Source organism: Cebus imitator, unplaced genomic scaffold, assembly GCF_001604975.1.
Source record: "Cebus imitator isolate Cc_AM_T3 unplaced genomic scaffold, Cebus_imitator-1.0 Scaffold446, whole genome shotgun sequence".
Classification (NCBI taxonomy): Eukaryota; Metazoa; Chordata; class Mammalia; order Primates; family Cebidae; genus Cebus; species Cebus imitator.
This window is the reverse complement of record NW_016107761.1, coordinates 132,353-154,441: the sequence shown is the minus strand read 5'-3', so window position 1 is coordinate 154,441 and position 22,089 is coordinate 132,353. Positions and strand designations below refer to the sequence as shown.

The following is a 22,089-nucleotide window of genomic DNA, read 5'->3' as shown; positions in this document are numbered from 1 at the left end:
AAGTTGGTAAAGATGTAGAATTCCTAATGTTGCAATGCGTATTTCCAGGATTTAACTGGCTTTCCTGATATCAAATTGTGTCTTTTAAAGGCCATAACTTGTCTCCCTGATGCAAAGTAGGTATAATGAGTGTTCGGTCAAGGCTATCATTTTGGCCAATAAATGATCTGAAGTACCTGCCTAAGGCTGGCTGGCATATACAGAATGCATTCAAACAAGTTACTCTTATGATTATTCAACAGCTTCTGTTTTTTTTTCTGACTCCCTTCACAGATTAATAATCCTTGAATTTTTTAAATGGGAAGAGATAACGAGACTTGGGTGAGTGAATTTATTCTCCTTGGCCTGTCCAGTGACTGGGACACTCAGGTCTCCCTCTTTGTCCTGTTCTTGGTCATGTACGTGGTGACTGTGCTGGGGAACTGTCTCATTGTTCTTCTGATCAGGCTGGACAGCCGACTCCATACTCACATGTATTTCTTTCTCACCAACCTCTCCCTCATTGATGTCTCCTATGCCACAAGCATAGTCCCTCAGCTACTGGCGCATTTTCTTGCAGAACATAAAGCCATCCCGTTCCGGAGCTGTGCAGCCCAGTTATTTTTCTCCCTGGCCTTGGGTGGGATTGAGTTTGTTCTCCTGGCAGGGATGGCCTATGACCGCTATGTGGCTGTGTGTGATCCCCTGCGATACTTGGCCATTATGCACAGAGGACGGTGTGCTAGGTTGGCCGTCACATCCTGGGTCAGTGGCTCCATCAACTCTCTTGTGCAGACCACCATCACCTTTCAGCTGCCCATGTGCACAAACAAGTTTATTGATCACATATCCTGTGAACTTCTAGCAGTGGTCAGGCTGGTTTGTGTGGACACCTCCTCCAATGAGGTCGCCATCATGGTGTCTAGCATTCTTCTTCTGATGACACCCTTCTGCCTGGTTCTTTTGTCCTACATCCGGATCATCTCCGCCATCCTAAAGATCCAGTCCAGAGAAGGAAGGAGGAAAGCCTTCCACACATGTGCCTCTCACCTCACGGTGGTTGCCCTGTGCTATGGCACAACCATTTTCACTTACATCCAGCCCCATTCTGGTCCCTCTGTCCTTCAGGAGAAGTTGATCTCTCTCTTTTATGCCATTTTGACACCAATGCTGAATCCTATGATTTACAGCCTAAGGAATAAAGAGGTTAAGGGGGCCTGGCATAAACTATTAGGGAAATGCTCTGGGTTAACATCAAAGCTGGCAACTTGACTCGTGAGCATAACTCAGAGAAAACAGCTTTGCCTCATTGTTCTCCAACCAATTCAGATCTGACAGGCATAAACTATGTTGCCCTGGCAACCAGGAAGGAGATGACATAACATGTACTGAGGATGTTATGTAGGAGGCTGAGTGGTTGAGTTGGATGGGGTATGGGAGGTGGGGGTATTTTTATGAGCAGTGGAGTTAGATACTGCTGTTGTAAAAATTCTCACACTTCCTCCACCTCCACTCTTATGGCCTGATAATAACTGAAAAAAATTGTCACATCGTTTATAATCATAGACCTATTCATGGCTCTTACCTTGGACCACTGGTACTTACGCATCCACATTTTATAAAAGGTTATGGTGCTTCCATTGAAAACAAAATGTATTTTTTTTATGTATTTTTACATTTGAAGACTCACCTTAAATAATGTGTAGTTTATGTCACCACATGCAGTAGTTGTGTGAGTCAACATTCTGAGAAAAGTGTTATTGTAAAGGCTGACTAAAATGTTTTTGTGCAGGACCTACAAAATGTGAACATAATGTCTTTTCCTGAGTGCCGGAGGTAATTCAGTGGAAAAATATCAATGGCTGTTTGTACTAAAGACTATTATTGACCAAGAAAGTTAAGCTTCAGGCACTCCTTGCCAGTATCCAAACAGTTTGAGAAGGATTTTACTGCTTATATATCATTTAAAATATTAAAAATGATCAATCTCTGAAAAATCTGTATGCTCTTTCTCCAAATCTTTAGAAACACAGAAAAAGCACACAAATTATGAGATACTGTATAAAATGTCAAAGACATAGTTAATCTAAGGACAAACTCTTCAGCCAAAGTCAATGAAGGATAAGATCATTTAATATGAATTTTGGAACATCAAGAAAAATCAGTCAACTGTGCAAAGGTTACCCTAAAGTCTCCATGTTGAGAACTTCTCTTACCCCCGTCTTCCCCACTCTCATACACACAACAGAGCCATGGGCGAACTTACACACAACAGAGCCATAGGTAAACTTTTGCTAATCTTGTAACCTGGGCTTGTCTGAGATTGGACCATCCTTTGAAAAGAAGCATAACTATGTAAAAGAAGGAGAAGACGTAATTGAAAAGGGGAAAAGGAAAGAAAGAATATGATAATAGCTGGTCTTCCTACTCCCTTGAAGGAGTCAAAGTCCTGTAATCCTTTTGTGTCTTCTTTAAGTCTGTTGATTTGGAGTTCTTACATTTGTCAACACATTATCATAGAATCTAAGCGTTCAAACAGTGTTGAAGACATATAACCCAAAGCCCGTTTGACATCTGAATTTTATATGAATAGTAATACAATCTTAAATTTTGCAAGATAGGCAGGTATCCTGAAAGATGACAATGCTGGCAAATTAAATTTGTATTTCAGGTATTATCAGTGGAGTATCTATTCTGTGTCCGTATCAGTAAATGGTTGTTGGACACAGTAGTCAATATGACAGTATCCTGACAAGAATAATTTCACATAGTAAGGATGACAGATAATGGAATAATGATAATGCATTGTGGTAAGTATTACAGTGAAGGGAAGCCCACTGGGGATGATTGCAGAAGGCTTCTTATAAAAGGACCCTTGGGTTGAAACCAGAAATGTAAGAACAAGTTGTCCAGATGACAAGAAACCCAAACAAGAAACAACCTCTACAAAGTTGTAGAGATGTGGACAAGCATGAAAGTTCAAAAAATGTTGGAAGTTCAATTTCAGGGCAGAGTGGAGTGAGGAAGTAGTGGGGATAAAGCAGGCGGGTTAGACATGGTCAGACCCTGGAAAGTGTCAAATGTCTAAGTATTTTTTAACTTTGTTCCGATAAAAACAATAATCCGTAAAGAATGTTTAGAAGGGTATAGATTGAAAAGATTTACATTTTAAAAATATCACTCTGGTAAATGAGATCGTGGAAGGAAAGATCAGAGGCAAGATGACCAGCCTGGCTGCTGGGTCTGCTTGGGTAATACTCTTGAGACATTAGAGAAATCTGAATTAAGGTAGATGCAATGGGAAGGAAACAAGTAAAGTAGTGTCATTTAAAAGTGATGTCAGCTAAAACACTTCATCTCCCAGATTGGAAATGCCATCTGAATCTCATTCCTCTTCTAAAATATGATGATGCTGTCTGAACATTCTGTAAATTGTGTATGAAACTGGAAAATTTACCATCATGAACATGCCTCATATAAAATGGTATGGGAAAGAGATAAGAAGAAAGTAATCAAAAATATAAACGTATACATGATATATCAAGGAGGAAAATACTTGAAGATGCTATAGCTTCAGTTCTGCGAGTGGTCACGTGGTGATGGTGTTTGTGACCATCCCACAGTGCTTCTACATCAACCATCCCACAATCCTTTGCCTTCAAACCATTCCTAAGCATGTTGGGTTCTTCCTGGAAGGATTATCCAAGTCTTGATGTCTCAGGAAGCAGAAACACTGAGAGTGGACATTAGGTATGAAGAAATAGACTATTATAGTCTCATATTCTGTATTCGTCAGCGTTCTTAGAGAGAAATAGGACTAACAGGATAGATGAATATATAAAAAGGAGTTTATTATGGAGTATTGACTCAAGTGATCACAAGATGAGGTCCCACAATAGACCATCTGTAAGCTGAGGAGAAAGGAAGCCAGTTGGAGTTCCAAAACCTCAAAACTAGGGAAGCTAATGGTGGAAACTTCAGTCTGTGGGTGAAGACCCAAGAGCCCCTGGCCAACCACTGGGGTAGGCCCAAGAGTCCAAACACTGGAGATCTTGGAGTGGAGTCTGATGTTCAAGGTCAGGAAGCATCCAGCACAGGAGAAAGATGGAGGCCAGAAGACTCAGGAAACCTAGTCCTTCCATGTTCCTTTGCCGGCTTTTATCATAGCCATGCTGGCAACTGATTAGATGGTGCCCACCCAGATTGAGGGTGGGTCTGCCTCTCCCAGTCCACTGACTCAAATGTTAATCCTCTTTGGCAACACCTTCACAGACACACTTAGGAACAATACTTTGTAACTTTCAATCCAATCAAGCTGATGGTCAATATTAATCATCATATATTCTGTCTATTAAATTTCAATTTTTATCTTTTTTATTTGATAGACTTCTAAATTTCAGGGCTGCATTTTCTCAGTAACTTAAATTCTTCATAAATTAAACTAGTTGGATCGCCTTGACACTACACAAATTTCTAAGTCATAGCTGCTTGTGAAAGACATTCCCAGTGGAAGTCATGAACATTCTCTTGATACCGGAATACAAAATAAGATGCTATTCTAAACTTCATTGTCTAGTTAGTCATTAAATAGAAAAAATTTAAAAAGATACTGAGAACTATTTGAAAATAAAATATTTTTCATTAGTTAAGAACCATAAAAACACCACTGAAGATTTTCCTTAAAAATCCAGTACATCTAAAAATTACAATTTGTTCAAATAAAAATCTAAATAAGACCCAAATATTCCAGTTGTCCACTATGGCCCTAAGGATTCTTTTATTCTATCAATTAATAAATTTATAGTAATTTAGCAATCTACAAATTCTACTATTTTACTGTTGGAATTATTTTTTAAATAAAACTGCATTGTTTGTTCCTGTTAGATTTTTCATACAGTCTAGATTTTTTTATAACATGCCTATAGTGTAATTTTACATGTTATTTTATTTCTGTATCTCTTGTTTAATTCAGAGGTTTTATCAAATTTATTTATTTTTCTGACAATAGTATTTCATAGATTGTTACATATACTTCTAGCAAGAAGCACACAATGTTTGTAGTAAGAAACACAATGTTTCTTTTTTTCTGGGGATTATTGCAGCTATTATATTGCATAGGTCAGGATTTTTCAAAAGCAACAAATACATACTGACATTTTGGGCTGAAAAATTCTTTGTTATGGGGGCTATTTTGTGCACTGTAGGATACTTAGCAATATTCCTAACATCTACCTACCAGATGGCCTCATACTCCCTCCCCATGAGGCACTGGTAAAATTGCCCCTGGTAGAGAAGTACTGACCTAGCTCTCTTAATTTATTAGGGGTTTCAAGATGGTGAGAGTCTATCATCCTTTTCTCTTTCTTATACAAAATGTGTTTATGAAGAGAAACGTCCTCCTCATCACTGTTTCATCCTCCTGAGCTATAGGTGGTATGAGAAAGGCAGAATAATTTTTTAAAATTTTTTCCTCTTTCTTTGCCATTTTTAAATACAACAAATGAGGTGAGGTTTTTTCATTATAGTTATGAACTCATTCATGTACATTTATTTATTCAATGTGTCTTAATCCATGGCAATGATTGTCTTTATTGATGTCCCAACTGCCCCATATTTGGTGAATGTGAACCTATTTTAGTTCCTTATTCCTGCTGTAAAAGCAGGAATTCCACAAATTCCACTTTATTTTACAAAGTCCCACAAATTGTGTGACTTAAAACAATACAAAATTATGATCTTACATCACAAAGGTCAGAGTCTTATATGGGCCCCCTCATCAGCATTCTTCATTTGAAATGGGGTTTTTCATGTCCAGCATTTCCATTTGATTCTTCCATACAGTTTCCAATTTACGGTTCAGATTCCTCATACATTTATGGAAGCTGACTATCTTTTCCACAGGATCTGTTAACTTACTAACGAGAGTGAGTTTAAGCCCCTGTGTGATAGTTTCTATATATAGGCCATATTTGAGTCTGATGGTGTTAATTCTTTTGTTCAGTGACAATTTTTTTCCAGTTTTTTTCCTCCGATTTGTTAGATTAAAAAATTCTGTGTGTATAGGATAATTGACTCTGAGAAAAAATAATAGTATGACTTGAAATGGGCATGTCTCTTTTGCTTGTCCTGCAGTAATTTTTTTTTTCTTTTCCAACTTTTATTTTAGGATCAGGAGGTACATGTGAAGGTTTTGTTGCAAAGTTATGTTGCATGATGTTGAGGTATAGGGTGTAACTGAACCCATCACTCAAGTAGTAAGCATGGTACCCAACAGCTAGTTTTTCAGCCCTTTCCCTCCTCTCTTTCTCCCCTTTATACTAGTCCCCACTGGCTATTGTCCCTTTTTATGTCCATGTGTAAACAATGTTTAGCTGCAACTTATAAATGAGAACACGGGGTATTCTGTTTCTACGCTAGCTTGCTTAAGGTAATGGCCTTCAGCTCCATCCATGTTGTCACATAGGACATGATTTTATTTTTCGTTATGGCTGCATAGTATTCCATGGCGTATATGCACATTTTCTTTATTCAATTCATCATTGATGAACACCTCGGTTGATTCCATGATTTTGCTATTGTGAATAGCACTGTGATGAACATACAGGTGCATGTGTCCTTTCAGTAGAATGATTTATTTTCCTTTGGGTACACACTCAGTAATAGGATTGTTAGGTTGGATGGTAGTTCAACTCTCAGTTCTTTGAGAAATCTCCAAATTGCTCTCCATGTTGGCTGGACTAGTTTACCTATCCACAGACAATGTACAAATGTCTGTTTTTCTCCATTGCCTTGCCAACATCTGTTATTTTTTGACTTTTTAACAAAAGTCATTCTGACTGGTGTGAAATGTATCTCACTGTTGTTTTGATTTGCATTTCTCTGACAATTATTAATAATGAGCATTTTGTTCGTATGTTTGTTGGCCACTTGTATGTCTTCTTTTGAGAAATATCTGTCCATGTCCTTTGTTCAATTTTAAAGAGGTTGTTTGCTTTTTGCTTGTTGATTTAAGTTCCTTACAGATTCTGGATATTAGACCTTTGTTGGATGTGTGCTTTGCAAATATTTTCTCCCATTCTGTGTATTTTCTGTTTACTTTGTTGATAGTTTCTTTTGCTGAACAGAAGCTCTTTAGTTTAATTACATCCCATGTATCCATTTTTGTTTTTGTTGCCAATTGCTTTTGAAAACTTAGCCATACATTCTTTGCTAAGGCCAATATCAAAAAGGGTATTTTCTAGGTTTTCTTCTGGAATTCTTATAGTTTGAGGTCTTCCTTTTAAGTATTTAATCCACCTTCAGTTAATTTTTGTATGTGGAGATAAATGGTCATTCAGTTTCATTGTTTTGCATATGGATAGTCAGTTATCCAAGCACCATTTATTGAATTGGGAGTCTTTTCCCAATTGCTTATTTTTGTGAAGCTTATTAATTACCAGATAATTGTAGATGTGCAGTTTTATTTTTGGGTTCTCTATTCCGTTCCATTGCTTTGTGTGTCTGTTTTTATACCAGTATCATACTTTTCTGGTTACTGCAGTAGTATATTATGAAATCAGGTAATGTGATGCCTCCAGCTTTGGTGTTTGTTTGTTCGTTTTTTCTTAGGATTGCTTTAGCTATTTGGGCTCTTTTTGTTTTCCCTATGAATTTTGGAATAGTTTTTTCTAATTTGAAAAATGATATTGGTAGTTTGACAAGAATAGCATTGAATCTATAAATTGCTTTGAGCAGTATGACCATTTAAACGATATTGATGTTTCCAATCCATGAGCATGGAATGTTTTTACATTTGTGTTGTCTCTGCTTTCTTTGAGCAATGAATGAGATTGAGACACAAAAATCCATACAAGAGATCAATGAGTACAAAAGTTGTTTTTTTGAAAAAATAAGATCAATAGACCACAAGCTAGATCAACAAAAAAAATGAGAAGATCTAAATAAGCACAGTCAGAAATGACAACGATGACATTACAACTGATCACACATAAATAAAAAAGAACCACAGAGACTATTATGAACACTTCTGTGCACACATATTAGAAAATCTGGAGAACCTGGATAAGTTCCTGGAAACACACAACCTCCCAAGATCTAGCCAGGAAGAAACTGAAAGCCTGAAAAGACCAATAATGAGTTCTGAAATTGAATTAGTAATTTAAAAAATCTGTAAATAATAAAAAAAAGATGTGAACTTGATGGATTAATAGCCAAATTCTATCCTATGTAAAAAAGAACTGATACCGAAGAAGAGACCTCACTTTAACTCATTTTACAAAACCAGCATTATCTTGATACCAAAATCTGTCAGACACACAACAAAAAAGGATAAGTTTGGGCAAATATCACTATTGGATGATGCAGAAATCCTCAAAAAACACTAGCAAAACAAATCCAGCAACTTATCCAACAGTTAATTCATCATGATCAAGTAGGCTCTATTCCTGGGATGCAAGGTTGGTTCAACACATGCAAATCAATAAATATGATTCACCACATAAACAGAATTAAAAACAAAAGCCATATGGTCATCTCAATAGATGCAGAAAGATCTTTTTATAACATCCAACATTTTTCCATGAAAAAAAAAAAAAAAAAAAACATGAGTGAAACTCCGTCTCAAAAAAAAAAAAAAAAAACACCCTCCACAAACTAGGTAAAAGAGACATACCTTAAAATAATAAGAACCTTCTATGACAAACCCACAGCTTACATCATACTGAATGGGCAAGAATTGGAACCAGTCCTATTGAGAACTGGAACTAGACAAGGATGCCCAGTCTCACCACTCCTCTTCAGTATGGTACTGGAAGTCCTAGCCAGAGCAATCAGGCAAGAGAAAGAAATATGAGGCATCTGAATAGGAAAATAAGTCAGAGTATCTATCTTTAGTGACAATATGATTCTAAACCTAGAAAACCCAAAGGACTTTGCCAATAGGCTACTGGAACTGATATGCAACTTCAGTAAAGTTTCAGAATACAAAAATTAATGTACAAAAATCAGTATAGTTTCTATATACCAATAGCATTGTGACTCAGAGCCAAATCAAATGCACAAGCCTATTTGCAGTAGCCACACACACAAAATAAGATGCCAAGGAATATAACTAACAAAGAGGTGAACAATCTCTACAAGGAAAACCACAAAACACAAAATCCTGTAGTGTTGTGTTGTGTGTGAGTGTGTGTGTGCGGGGGGTGTCCAGGGGATGTGGGAACCAGTGGCATCAGGGAATGACCTGGGTTTGAGTTTTGTTGTTGATTATCCTCAGTGCACCAACAAGTCCAAATTTCTTTAGTATTGAGCATTGCTTGTGCTTAGAATGAAGAGTTAATTGTTGGAGGGTTTTCTCAAACATTGCTGTTCCACCGTTAGTTTGAAGCTCTTACTGTGAGACTCCACACCAGACTATGTCTTTCCACATGCTGCTTTTTGTCCATGATAAGCCTAAGCAACAATACCTGCTCTTCAATTCTTACTGTCCTGGTCATAGAGAATGGAGATTATGCTTTGTTATTCTGGTTCTAACTCAGTCAGGCACATCCTTTGTTCCTCGTCCCTGGGTCACTGTGAGCCAGCCTCCTTCCCAGCCTTAGGAGAAGGTTCATGGTCTGGACTCAGGGCTAGAAAGTGTTTGTGTATGTTTATTTGCTTTTTCCTTCCCTCAGCAATGAGTCTTCCTCTGTCTGTGGGGAAAACGGTGCCTGCCCTTCCTCCAGTGAGTGGTTCCAGGTTTTGAACCACGCAGGAGACAGACTTGTTAGGAGTGAGTGGGCTTCCTGTCTTCCTGCAGCCACTATTTCTGCCCTCACTTCCATCTGCCTCAGAAAGGAGGCTTTCTGTGGTGTTTCAGCCTCCCACAAGCATTCTCATCAGGGCTATCCCAAGTCTGAGAATAAAATATTGAGAATAGGTGTAAACTCCTCATTTCTCTGTGGCTCCTGGTACTCACAGTACCTCACGCTTCGCCTTCAGCAATTTGGCAAAGCAGTTCTTACTGGCACCTACGATGGCCCCATTTTCCTCTCACACTCTGGCCCAGGTAACACAGAGCTCACACCCCAGGTTTTTCTGGAGTTATCTGTATTTCCTCAGATTTCATGCTAGTTCGTTTCCCTGCACCTCAGCTCCCTTATCAATTCAAGAATAGTTGTGGTTGTATAGATGATCAAACCTTTTCTTGTTTCAGGATGGAAGCAATGCTCTTTCCAGCTTTTTACAGCCTATGTGAAAGCTAGAACAAGCTCAATTACCTATTTTCCCTTTTCAGTAGACTTTATTTTTACAGTAGTCTTACATTCGTAGATACAAATGTTTAACAGGAAGTACGGAGAGTTCACATATACCCTCCCCACCACCATACTGCCATGCATAGTCTCCTCTGTTATCAGCATCCTTCTTCAGACAACACATTTTCAATTACTTTTTAAGGTCAGTTTTAACAGTGTAAGTGGGAAAATGTGTGCCAAGGTTAAGCAAAGTAAGCTGTAACAATGGCAAATAATGCTTTTTAGGCCAAGGAATTGCAAGCCAAACAAACTACTTCTCTGGAAGTAGCTTACTCTAATTATATGCATAATTCCTAGGAGGAAGTAATTTGTTATATTCGTTCTATTTTTTTATAATACCAAGCGTATGAATTGATAGTAAATATTAGTGTGCTTTTATGAATGCTTGTTTGAAGGAATTTCTAGATAGACAACTATGAAGTGATCTTCAAATTCTAGATAGACAACTGTGAAGTGACCTTAAAAAATAAAGTAGACAGGTAGATGGCGGTGCTGAGGAATTACTGTTATTTGACTTTGTAGATGAATAAATAAATAGAGAGGTGATTCACTTAAGGGTGCAATCACCCTTGATTGGATAAAGAATGTATCAGGCAATGATATTATGCTTGCATTATCTCAAAATTGTATGAAATCTTTTTATATATATTAAAAATTTGAAGAGGTATTTAAAGTTAATCCTTTGTATTATTTTGGATAACCTTCTTCCTTTCTTTTTTTTTTCCCCAGTAAATCATAAGATTCACTTTTTCTACATCTTATTTGAAGTCTTAAATCTTTTTAATACAATGATATTATTTTGGAACTTAAATAGTACCATGAGACATGCTATCCACGGACTCTTGTAAAGTTCACAGCGGCCCATTATATTCTTTGCATATATCTCAGCAGAATAAAGCACAACTCTTCTGTCTTCAGGAGAAATAAGAGAATTCTGGAGCCAAGGGAGAGGGTTTTTTTTTGTTTGTTTGTTTAACTGATATGAATATAGGCCTATTCACTGCTCACTGAAATAGGTGCATTGAAGGACAAATGCCAGATTTGGGTTATAGAAGAATATCCTAAAACCCTACCAAGAAAGCTTCTGTGAATTTTTTTTTTAGAGTGGCCTAAGGCTTTAGTGGAGTTCTGGAGGAAACAGGGATAGAAAAGAACAGTCTTCCACAGGAAAAATAAGAGTGGCATGGAGGCCCTGCCCTTGAGAATTGGGAATGGTGCCTGCAATTAACATTCTAGTGCGTGAAGCTCCTGAGGGGAATCTACCCGCTCTGCATCACCAGTGCAGTCACTACTGCACTTCATTACTTCTGTGTGTGTCAGCCAATTTGGGACTACCTGTAACCTTCCTCCTTAGTTTCCCTCAAATGTGTACTAGTTCCAGGTAATCTCCCAAGAGGCCTGGAACACTTAACCTTTATGGCTCCCCACTTTGTTGGAGGGAAGCCTTGCTTAGAAAACAACTTAATCCTAGACTGAGATAGATATGTCAGTTGGACGCACTGATTAACATTTGAGAGCTCATAATAGAGCTGTCATCAGAGAGCAGGTACAAACAGAGGTAAAGAGGGTCAGAGATAGTACAATATGATTTGTTAGGAAGTTTGAATCAGAAATATTCAGAAATATAAACCATGAATGTGAAATCTTCTCATCTTTTTTTTTTTTTTTTTTCTTTTTTCACCCAGTCTGGAGTGTAGTGGTGCCATCTCAGCAACCTCTGCCTCCTGGATTCACGCAATTCTCCTTGCCTCAGGCTCCTGAGTAGCTGGGATTACAGGTGCCCATCACAACACCTGGTTAATTTTTGTATTTTTTAGTAGTGACCAGATTCTGCCATGTTCACCAGGCTGGTCTTGAATCCCTGACCTCAGGTAATCTGCCCAGTTAGGTCTCCCAAAGTGCTGGGATTATAGGTGTGAGCTACCGTGCCTGGCCTGAAACTGTCTCATCTGAAGTATTGTAACAAATGTAGAAAAATAATTTTGCTTTCTGAAAGCCAGAGGCTTAGGTACGTTTTTGTTGTGTGGGTTATTCAATATTAGACTTTAGTATTAGCAGAGAAAAAAAGGAAGGGTGAAGACTGAGGTTGGAGAAGAGAATGATTATTAACTAAAATAATAGAGAAACCATGGATGAATTCTGTATCATTTTTGGGGAAGACACTTAGGTGAGAAGGCTAGATTAAAAAAAATTATGAACATGTTGTAGGAGAATATTACCTTTCCAGAAAAGAAAAATTGTAAATTGTTTTAAAGTCTCTCATCTCAATTATTTTCCTAAGGGTGTGTATAGTAACTGTTTCGGCTTTCTTTTCTTTCTTTCTCTTATTTATTTATTTATTTTTAAAGACAGAGGCTCTTTCTGTTTCCCAGGCTGCAGAGCACTGGCATGATGATAACTAACTGAACCTTGAGTTCCTGGGCTCAAGAAATCCTCCAGCCTCAGTCTCCTGAGTGGCTAGGACTATAGGAATGTGCCACTATGGCCAGCTAATTAAAAAAAAAAAAACACTTGTTTTAGAGATGGGGTCTCACTATATTGCCCAGGCTGGTTTTGAACACTTGGCCTCAGGCAATCCTCCAGCCTCAGCCTCTCACAGTGCTCGGATTACAAGCATGAACCAATATGCCCAGCCTGATTTTCTTTTCAATGCAAAAGAAAATTAAATGTAAGATGATTAAATGAATTGTTCAAAGTTAAAAGGCTCTCCAAATGCAAACTGACCCAGGATTGAGGTCTCCTGACTCTCATTTCAGGGTTGGTTTCTCTCTAATGACTTCAGGGATTGCACAATAGAAACTTGCTAGAGTGAGGAAACTACACTGGAAAAGAATACTCTATTCTGAGATATGAGGGACAAGGGATCTAGAGAAGGTGGAGCACAAACAGAATGAGACCATGATAAATTACATCTCTAAAGGCGACCGTCAGAATTGCATGTTTGAGAAACTAGGTCTCAATAATTGGATTCAGATTATGGGAAAAGTCCAACAACCAAATCAAGACAGGAAGTAGATAACAAAGCCCCAAAGAAGAAAAGTAATTGACCTCTCAGGATATAAAACCATCTTGGGGACGCTGTCTACCCAGTGGCACTGGGTTTCTCCATTCCCAAATTCTAGGAAGATAAAAATACTCCTCTGCAGGTTGGATGTATTTAGTGTATATGAAAACCAAGTGTTCAAACACAGGTCAGATGAATCTTTCACTAAATGAAAATGCCACTTCCACTGAGAGCCCCACTGTGCAAAGGTATGCTTCTTGTTTATTTAGACCAGCATGGAAGAGAAATAGCTGTAGGTTGTGTGTCTTATCGTCATGTGCTCTGCTTCTGTATTCAGGGCTCTCTCTCAGCCGAGGTTGTAAAGGACTCCAAAAGGAGGCCACATATGACAAAGACTCAAAAAAGTGTTAGGAAAGATGATGCACAAATTTTCCCAGGAAGAAACCTTTTGGCCTTTTATTCCTTATCAGTGGGGCATCGAACACGTAATGATGTACAGCATCATCTCTATTCCATGAGTAAGCCTCACCATGCCTGACTATGTTTGAAATTGGATTCAAGGCTTATCCAAGATTGTATCCAATCACACCCTCTTTGAATTGACAAGGAGAGTGGAAAGGATTATGATTCTGAGCTATTTCTGGAGAATGAGTCACTGAGGAGTCCTCAGAGTGTACATAGCTCCTGAGTCATTCATTCCAAATCAGCACTTCGCTCTCTCTATTGCGGGGGTAAAGGAAGAATATAACATACTGAAGCAGTCAGCCAATCAAAGTGAAACATCATCTTAGATAGTTTAAAGTGTATAATATACTCACTGGATGGGGTAGGATAGTCAAATGTGCACTGCCTGCTACAAATGGAAAAGGCATCTAAGGGTCAAATCCTGGATACTTCCTTGTAAAAGTAAATTGAGCATTTTTGAGTGTTAGTCTACAAAGCAGCAATGGGATTTCAATGCAATTAAAATTGAAAAAAAAAATTAACAGCAGCACATGAAGACATTTCCAAAACCACAAATTATGGCCCTATCTGTGTGACACCAACGTAGTGAAAAGTTCTGCTGATGTCTGGCTGATTTTGACTATGGGTCCAGTTTCTCATCTTTTTCTGTGATTTTCTCATCATAAAAATCAGTTATGAATATTTTTCTGTCTATGAAAAAGAAATGAAGACAAAAAGGAAAATAAAGGGAAAGTTCTGGATGATGGGAAAGGGCACATGGAGGTACCTTAAACTAGGGCCCCATAAAGGTAATATTTTAAATGAGTGATTTGATCTTTGCTGTCAGTTAAAGCACACTACTCTTTTACTTTCTTTTTCAACTTTCATTTTAGGTTTGAGGTAACAAATGTGCAGATTTGTTATATGGGTAAATTGTGTGTCACTGAGGTTTGGTGTACAATTGATTTCATCACCCATATAGTGAATGAGCATAGTACCCGAAAGGTAGTTTTCGACCCTCACCCTCCTCTCACCTTCCATCCTCAAGTAGGCCCTCCCACTTATAAATGAAGAACATGTGATATTTGGTTTTCTGTTCCTGTATTAATTTGTTTAGGTTCACAGCCTCCAGCTTCATCCATGTTGTTGCAGAGAACTTGATTGCATTCTTTTTTTTTTATGGCTGCATCGTTTTCCTTGGTGTATATGTGCCACATTTTCTTTTTCTGATTCACCATTGATGGGCATGTAGGTTGACTTCACGTCTTTGTTGTTGTGAATAGTGCTGTGATGAACATACATGTGCTTGTGACTTTGATCTGAAAGGAACAATTCAGATTCCTTTGCATACATATCCAGTCATGGGATTCCTGGCTCAAATGGTAGTTCTGTTTCCTTTCAGAAATCTCTGACCTGCTTTCGACAGTGACTGAATTAATTCGCCTGAACCCTGACTTTTCTTGCAATTTCAGTACCATTCATAGCTTCAGCTCTAGTTTCTACTCATATATGATATATTGTAAAGGATCGGTGTAGCTTGAGATACTAGTTCACACTAAGTTCAGGTACTTCATATTACAAACCTTTAATTTAGTATTATTTCAACCTTAAACATGTCACAAAAGGAGCAGTGCTTTACATAAATGTAATAACTTTCAGATATTAGTGGCAGACATTGCTTTAAGGACATAATTTTAGAGGAATATTTCAATTACATATATAATATTATATCATATATTGTTTTCTAATGATTATGGCCACAGTAATTACCCTAACTTCCTCACCATGCATAAAACAAAGGCAAGAGGAAGTCCTTCCTTCCTGGTGCTCATGTGTAAGAAGATGAATCACAGGGTATGTTACTCTTCAATATCATGTTCTGAGCAGGCAGCATAGATTGTTTTTTTCTCAATAGACAAAGAAAGCTCAAAAGATAGAGAGAGATGTATAGCTTTAGGTTTGTTGAGTATGAGGATGACATAACTCGAAGAAGATAAAATAGAGTTTCATTGTTTATTAAAGGAACATTAGGTACTGGCAAATAGGTAAAGTAGTTGGACAAATACTGAGAAGAGAGCACAAGACACCCTTGTACATGAGGACGAGCTAAATGGGACTGTTAGCTGTACTCATTGTGTAACACTGTTTTGAACAGTAGCTGCATGTTAAACCTGTAGTAAGAGGTTTTTGTTGTCTTATTTGTACAGACAAAGGGAGCAAATATTTTCAAAATTGTCCCTAGGTTATTTGGCTTGAATGAAAAACACAGGTTTAGGGAGAGCTATAGAATTACAAATTATTTAGGGCGGAAAAGGCCAATATCTGCTTTGTGACGTGTGGTTAGACACAGAGCACTTATCTGGCACCTAGTTACTCTTCACCTTGAAGGGAGAATATAGATCCAGTTCCATTTAGCTGGAAGCTGGGACCAAAGCAATATGAAAATGGCGTTAACTACATGTGCAGTAAAATGATCTGAACAACACATTTTTCCTCCTGAATTTGGTTTTCAAATGCACATGATATTTCTTTTTTCTTTATCTATCATGGGTACCTAGAGGAAAGGTATACTTAAATATTATTTTTTTTAAACCAAGGCAATAGCCTTGGAAAGAAATAGTCACCTTACTATGCTAAGAGTCTTCAGTTAATACGTCAATAGAAAGTATTTAAGTAGTAGCAGCCTATTTTAATGAAACACTTCACTGTAAAACACACAGCATAATATAGATGCCACAATTAACAAAATGAAAGCTAGATATAGAACAGGACTGGATTATGGATTGCATGGAAACATTTCAGCCAAGAATAAATTAATGTTTTAAACACATACACCATAGATATGTGTGTCCATGAAAGTGATGTAACAAATTGGTGCTTTGCATGATTAATTTGGAAGTAGAAGGTAAGATGTTTGGAGTGAGTCAAGGTTACATGACAGAAATTTGCAAGGTCTTATACTCTGTAAGATGGGAATAATGAGGGCTAAAGTAAATATAGATGAAGGCTAAGAGGAAGGTGAAAGATAAGCAATAGAAGATACAAAAGAAGATTTATTCATGGTGAGGAGGGAAAAATAAAAGATGGTTCATTGGAAGAGTGGAACAAATCTAATTCTGTTGATAGAAATAAAGAGGTCAGGAGGGAATTTCATTTGTGGATAGAGGAATACAGGCATTGGTGATACATTTAGGAAACATTCATTCAGCTTTTGCAGAATGCATTTGGAGCCTTGGAGGGAAATCTAGAAGGTAAAGGTGAAATTAAGAGTGAGCCATATAGAGTTGATAGTAATTATTATAGCTAGAAATAACAAGCCTTCCAAGAAAAACTGTAGAACTAGAGTGTAACTTCTAAGTACAGAACCTTAGCAAATGCTCATAGAATGGAGCAGAACTAAGGAAGCTAAGAATTCTTACAAGGCAAATCAATTGGAGGAAGATCAGGACAGAAGCCCATGACAGAGTTGAGAGTTTGAAGAAACAAACAGGTAACATTGTTAAAAGCTAACTAAAGAATGTAAATAGAATAAAATTCTCTTGAATTGCTGATGACAGTAACCTTTAAGTTTTCAAGTTCTATAGATTAGTGAGGGTAGAAATTTCCACTGGTTAAGGGATTAATATCAGGAAGTAAATTCAGAAAATGGATTCCAGTCATTAGAGATGTGAAATGAAGGGGATTTAGAATGCTATATATAAACTAAAGCTTCCTTAATTGAGATGTCTGTATATTTTCTTTTATAAAGAGGGAAAAGGAGTTGCTCAGGAGCAAGAGAAACCTGAGGATGGCAGAGAGGGGGAGTGAATGAAGAAGGCTAAGGATCATCAGTAAATAACGGGCACCTGCCTGTTCAGGCGCTCCTGCAGGAACTTTGGTCCTTTAACCCCTTTAATTTCACCAGGGACCCCTCAGCTGGACAATATTAGGCCCATATCACACCTGAAGAATATGAGACTCAGAGAGGCTAAGTATCTTGCTCCAAGTCTCAGGAAGCAGAACAAACAGGAGCTGTTAGACTCTGCAGTTCACACTTTCTCTGTGATGAGACACTGTCACTCATTTGTAATGTGACATAGACTATAGTGGAGAGAGGTGTGGGGTGGCTGAGAGGAGTGAGTCATGGGCTTGCAGGGTCTCCAGTGAGGCAGAAGAGCAAATGATGTGGGGAAGATCACTGTGTCTGTGCCTTTTCCTCCACCGATGAGCAGAAAATCAGCATCTATCAAAGACGGCACTTCATAGATATTTGCCTAATTAGTGGAAAAAATGTCTACTTCTGGTGCACATCTTCTGTCTATTCAATAAGAGTTGACAGATTTTTTTTTAAAGGAAAACATATACTTGAGATTGTAGAGTTTAAACTAGAATGTCTTCTTTGAGGCAATCAGATGTATTCTCAGGTCAGTCAAGATTGAAGAAAAGCACCCTGAGGACCCATCAGGACAGAGCAGTAAAGGAGGAAGTATTGGAGGAGGAAGAAGGTTTTGAGGAGGACATTAGGGAAGAGTTTAGAAAAAATAGATGTGATTCTGAGCCATGAAGGAGACGGGCATTTCTGGAACTACATGTTTTGTTTAATCCTTTATCGAGCAAGAGACTTGCAGAACTGACAGTCTTTCTCTTGCAACTAAGACACTCTCGTCTGACCTGTTTCTGGCCTCAATGCCCCTGCCTCCTTTCTCTCCTAGTTTCCCTTACTGTGTGCACTGCAGTAAAAGAAAAGTTAGTGAATAGGTGGACATGAAATAAGAAGGAATCAGTTCCAAAATTTTTCAAATGTAACCTGTTTCTGTTTAAGGTTCACAACTGATGATATAATGAACACATTAGTTTTACTGAAAAAGCATTTGCAAAAGACAACATCAGGGAATCTCCATTCCAAAGCACATCTTCTTTGTTGAAGACAGAGTTGAAGAAGGTCTTTAAACAACTGCTTTCGATTCATCCCTTGTGTCTGAAACATCTAACTATTCATATCTTTTTGTTCTTTTAAACCCATATTTAAAGGATAGATTCTTAACAGAAGCAAATAGAAAAGAGAAAAATACAAAGAACAAGATGCCATCACAATGTCCTCCCTTATTCCACTAATGATCGAAGAAACCAAAGCCTATCAAAAAGACCAGTGAATCCTCAAAGCCTCCAAGCCCTTAGAGCTATTAGAGGTTGCTACCAATTTATATCTGATTTTGTGGAGGGGATATGTGAGCAAAGTTGCTACTTTTCCTCCAAAGCAGAAGTCATCATACTGCTAACACTCCTAGTACTAGTACTACCAGTTAGTGTATACCAAGTACTTCCCTATAACCTATATAAGTTTGACTTAAAAGTAACTATGAGTCATTTAATAGTGATCTGTCTTACCTATGAACCTTGTCACTAAAGAAAAGTCACCTACCTGCTAGATAAAACCTAGGTTCTCTGATTCCAGGCTCTTTCCACAAGACCCTTGCCACTTCCCAATGTTTCCTTTTGTGATTGATATACATATTTCATCAAGTTGAGTCTAGTGTGCATATTTGAGATAGTTTCCAACTGTCTGTCTTCACTGTTTATCATTTTTCTGACAATTTTCTTTTTTTTCCATTTATTTTATTGCATTTTAGGCTTTGGGGTACATGTGAAGAACATGCAAGATTGTTGCACAGGTACACACGTGGCAGTGTGATTTGCTGCCTTCCTCCTCATCACCTACATCTGGCATCTCTCCCCTTGCTATCTCTCCCCAACTCCCCACACCCCACCATCCCTCCCCTATTTCCCCCCAACTGACCCCAGTGTGTAGTGCTCCCCTCCCTGTGTCCATGTGTTCTCATTGTTCAACACCCGCCTATGAGTGAGAACATGCAGTGTTTGATCTTCTGCTCTTCTGTCAGTTTGCTGAGAATGATGTCCCATTACTGGGTATATATCCAAAGGATTATAAATCGTTTTACTATAAGGACACATACACATGAATGTTCATTGCAGCACTGTTCACAATAGCAAAGACCTGGAACCAACCCAAATGCCCATCGATAATAGACTGGACAGGGAAAATGTGGCACATATACATCATGGAATATTATGCAGCCATCAAAAATGACGAGTTTGTGTCCTTTGTAGGGACATGGATGAACCTGACAATTTTCAATTACCAGGCTCTTCTTGCTCTAGAATCAAATAAGATGGTAAAAAGGTAGAACTCCTAAAACTGCACTACATCATCTCCAGGCTTTAGCTGACCTCCCTGAGACAAATCATGCCCTTCTTGAGGGACTTAGAAACAATGCATGTTGGAATCCAGGTTGTTAGCTTAACCTCACAAATAATCTAAAGACTGAGGCTAGCACTGGTAGGTCATATAAATATTTATTCTTAAAAGGTCATTCTTATGGCTATTCAACAGATTCTGTTTTTTTCTGACTCTCTTCACAGATTAATAATCCTTGAATATTTAAATGGGAAGAGATAACGAGACTTGGGTGAGTGAATTTATTCTCCTTGGCCTGTCCAGTGACTGGGACACTCAGGTCTCCCTCTTTGTCCTGTTCTTAGTCATGTATGTGGTGACCATGCTGGGGAACTGTCTCATTGTTCTTCTGATCAGGCTGGACAGCCGACTCCATACTCCCATGTATTTCTTTCTCACCAACCTCTCCCTCGTTGATGTCTCCTATGCCACAAGCATAGTCCCTCAGCTACTGGCGCATTTTCTTGCAGAACATAAAGCCATCCCGTTCCGGAGCTGTGCAGCCCAGTTATTTTTCTCCCTGGCCTTGGGTGGGATTGAGTTTGTTCTCCTGGCAGGGATGGCCTATGACCGCTATGTGGCTGTGTGTGATCCCCTGCGATACTTGGCCATTATGCACAGAGGACGGTGTGCTAGGTTGGCCGTCACATCCTGGGTCAGTGGATCCATTAACTCTTTCATGCAGACCACCATCACCTTTCAGCTGCCCATGTGCACAAACAAGTTTATTGATCACATATCCTGTGAACTTCTAGCAGTGGTCAGGCTGGTTTGTGTGGACACCTCCTCCAATGAGGTTGCCATCATGGTGTCTAGCATTCTTCTTCTGATGACACCCTTCTGCCTGGTTCTTTTGTCCTACATCCGGATCATCTCCGCCATCCTAAAGATCCAGTCCAGAGAAGGAAGGAGGAAAGCCTTCCACACATGTGCCTCTCACCTCACGGTGGTTGCCCTGTGCTATGGCATGGCCATTTTCACTTACATCCAGCCCCATTCTGGTCCCTCTGTCCTTCAGGAGAAGTTGATCTCTCTCTTTTATGCCATTTTGACACCAATGCTGAATCCTATGATTTACAGCCTAAGGAATAAAGAGGTTAAGGGGGCCTGGCATAAACTATTAGGGAAATTCTCTGGGTTAACATCAAAGCTGGCAACTTGACTCGTGAGCATAACTTCGAGAAAACAGCTTTGCCTCATTGTTCTCCACCCAACACAGATTTGACAGGTATAAACTATGTTGCCCTGGCAACCAGGAAGGAGATGATGCAGCATGTACTGAGGACGTTATGTAGGAGGCTGAGTGGTTGAGATAGGGTGTGAGATGTGTGGTAGTTTTATGTCATAATTAGTGGAGTATGGCACTGCCACCTTAGACCTGTCACATTATTTAGTCTCCATTTCTTTGTCTTGATAGTAATTGGAATAAACTGTACCACATTATTATACTGTTGGGTTTGTTACATTGTTTGTAATCATGGACCTACACCTAGCTCTTACACTGAATAACTGGTTATTTTTCCATATTTCAGAAAGGTTATAATGTTTGTCTTGGGTCAAATGCATATTCACTGTTGAAAATTTGCTCACAATAATACACGATGTAAGTCGCCACATACAATATATTTGTGATTCATGGAGAAACATCAATTAAAGATCTTGCTCACTCTGATCACAATATAGCCAAGTGTTGTTTGTACACAATGACAGTATTAGCTAAAGAAAAGCAGAGCCTCAGTAACTGCTAAATAGTGAATGGACAATTTTGCAAGAAAATGCATATGCATGGGATCTCATTTAAAAGCCTAAAGCATTCTAATCTCTGAAAAATTCAAGAAACTTTATCTGAAATTTTGGAAAGAAAATAAATAAATATACAATGAGATAGATGTATAAAAGACCAATGATGTAGTTAATTTCAGAAAAACAGATTACTTGGACAAGACAATGAATAACAATATGGCTTTAATTTGAATTTTTGAAAATCAGGATCAGTCAGTCTGCTGTGTAGAAGTCTTCCTTATGTCCATTTAAAGACCCTTCTCCTACTCCACCTCACATACATGCAATAAGGCCCTATTCAACCTTTATAAATCTAGTGGGCTGGGATTTCTGAGAGTGTAGCTCACCTTTGG

General features: G+C 38.4%; 2 protein-coding genes across 2 annotated transcripts; both read left to right on the top strand.

Moving 5' to 3' along the window:
• The first annotated feature begins 289 nt into the window (after positions 1-289).
• Positions 290-1,251, top strand: LOC108291095 (olfactory receptor 2F1-like). The gene has a single exon (XM_017511276.2). The coding sequence runs from the start codon at positions 298-300 to the stop codon at positions 1,249-1,251; it is 954 nt and encodes a 317-aa protein (XP_017366765.1). The 5' UTR covers positions 290-297.
• An 18,873-nt stretch (positions 1,252-20,124) lies between these two features.
• Positions 20,125-21,626, top strand: LOC108291094 (olfactory receptor 2F1). The gene has a single exon (XM_017511275.1). The coding sequence runs from the start codon at positions 20,163-20,165 to the stop codon at positions 21,114-21,116; it is 954 nt and encodes a 317-aa protein (XP_017366764.1). The 5' UTR covers positions 20,125-20,162; the 3' UTR covers positions 21,117-21,626.
• Positions 21,627-22,089: the final 463 nt, after the last annotated feature.

What these genes read in the sequence shown, in the direction of transcription:
- LOC108291094 (XM_017511275.1), top strand. Translation starts at nt 20,163, where the DNA reads ATGGGAAGAGATAACGAGACTTGGGTGAGTGAATTTATTCTCCTTGGC.
- LOC108291095 (XM_017511276.2), top strand. Translation starts at nt 298, where the DNA reads ATGGGAAGAGATAACGAGACTTGGGTGAGTGAATTTATTCTCCTTGGC.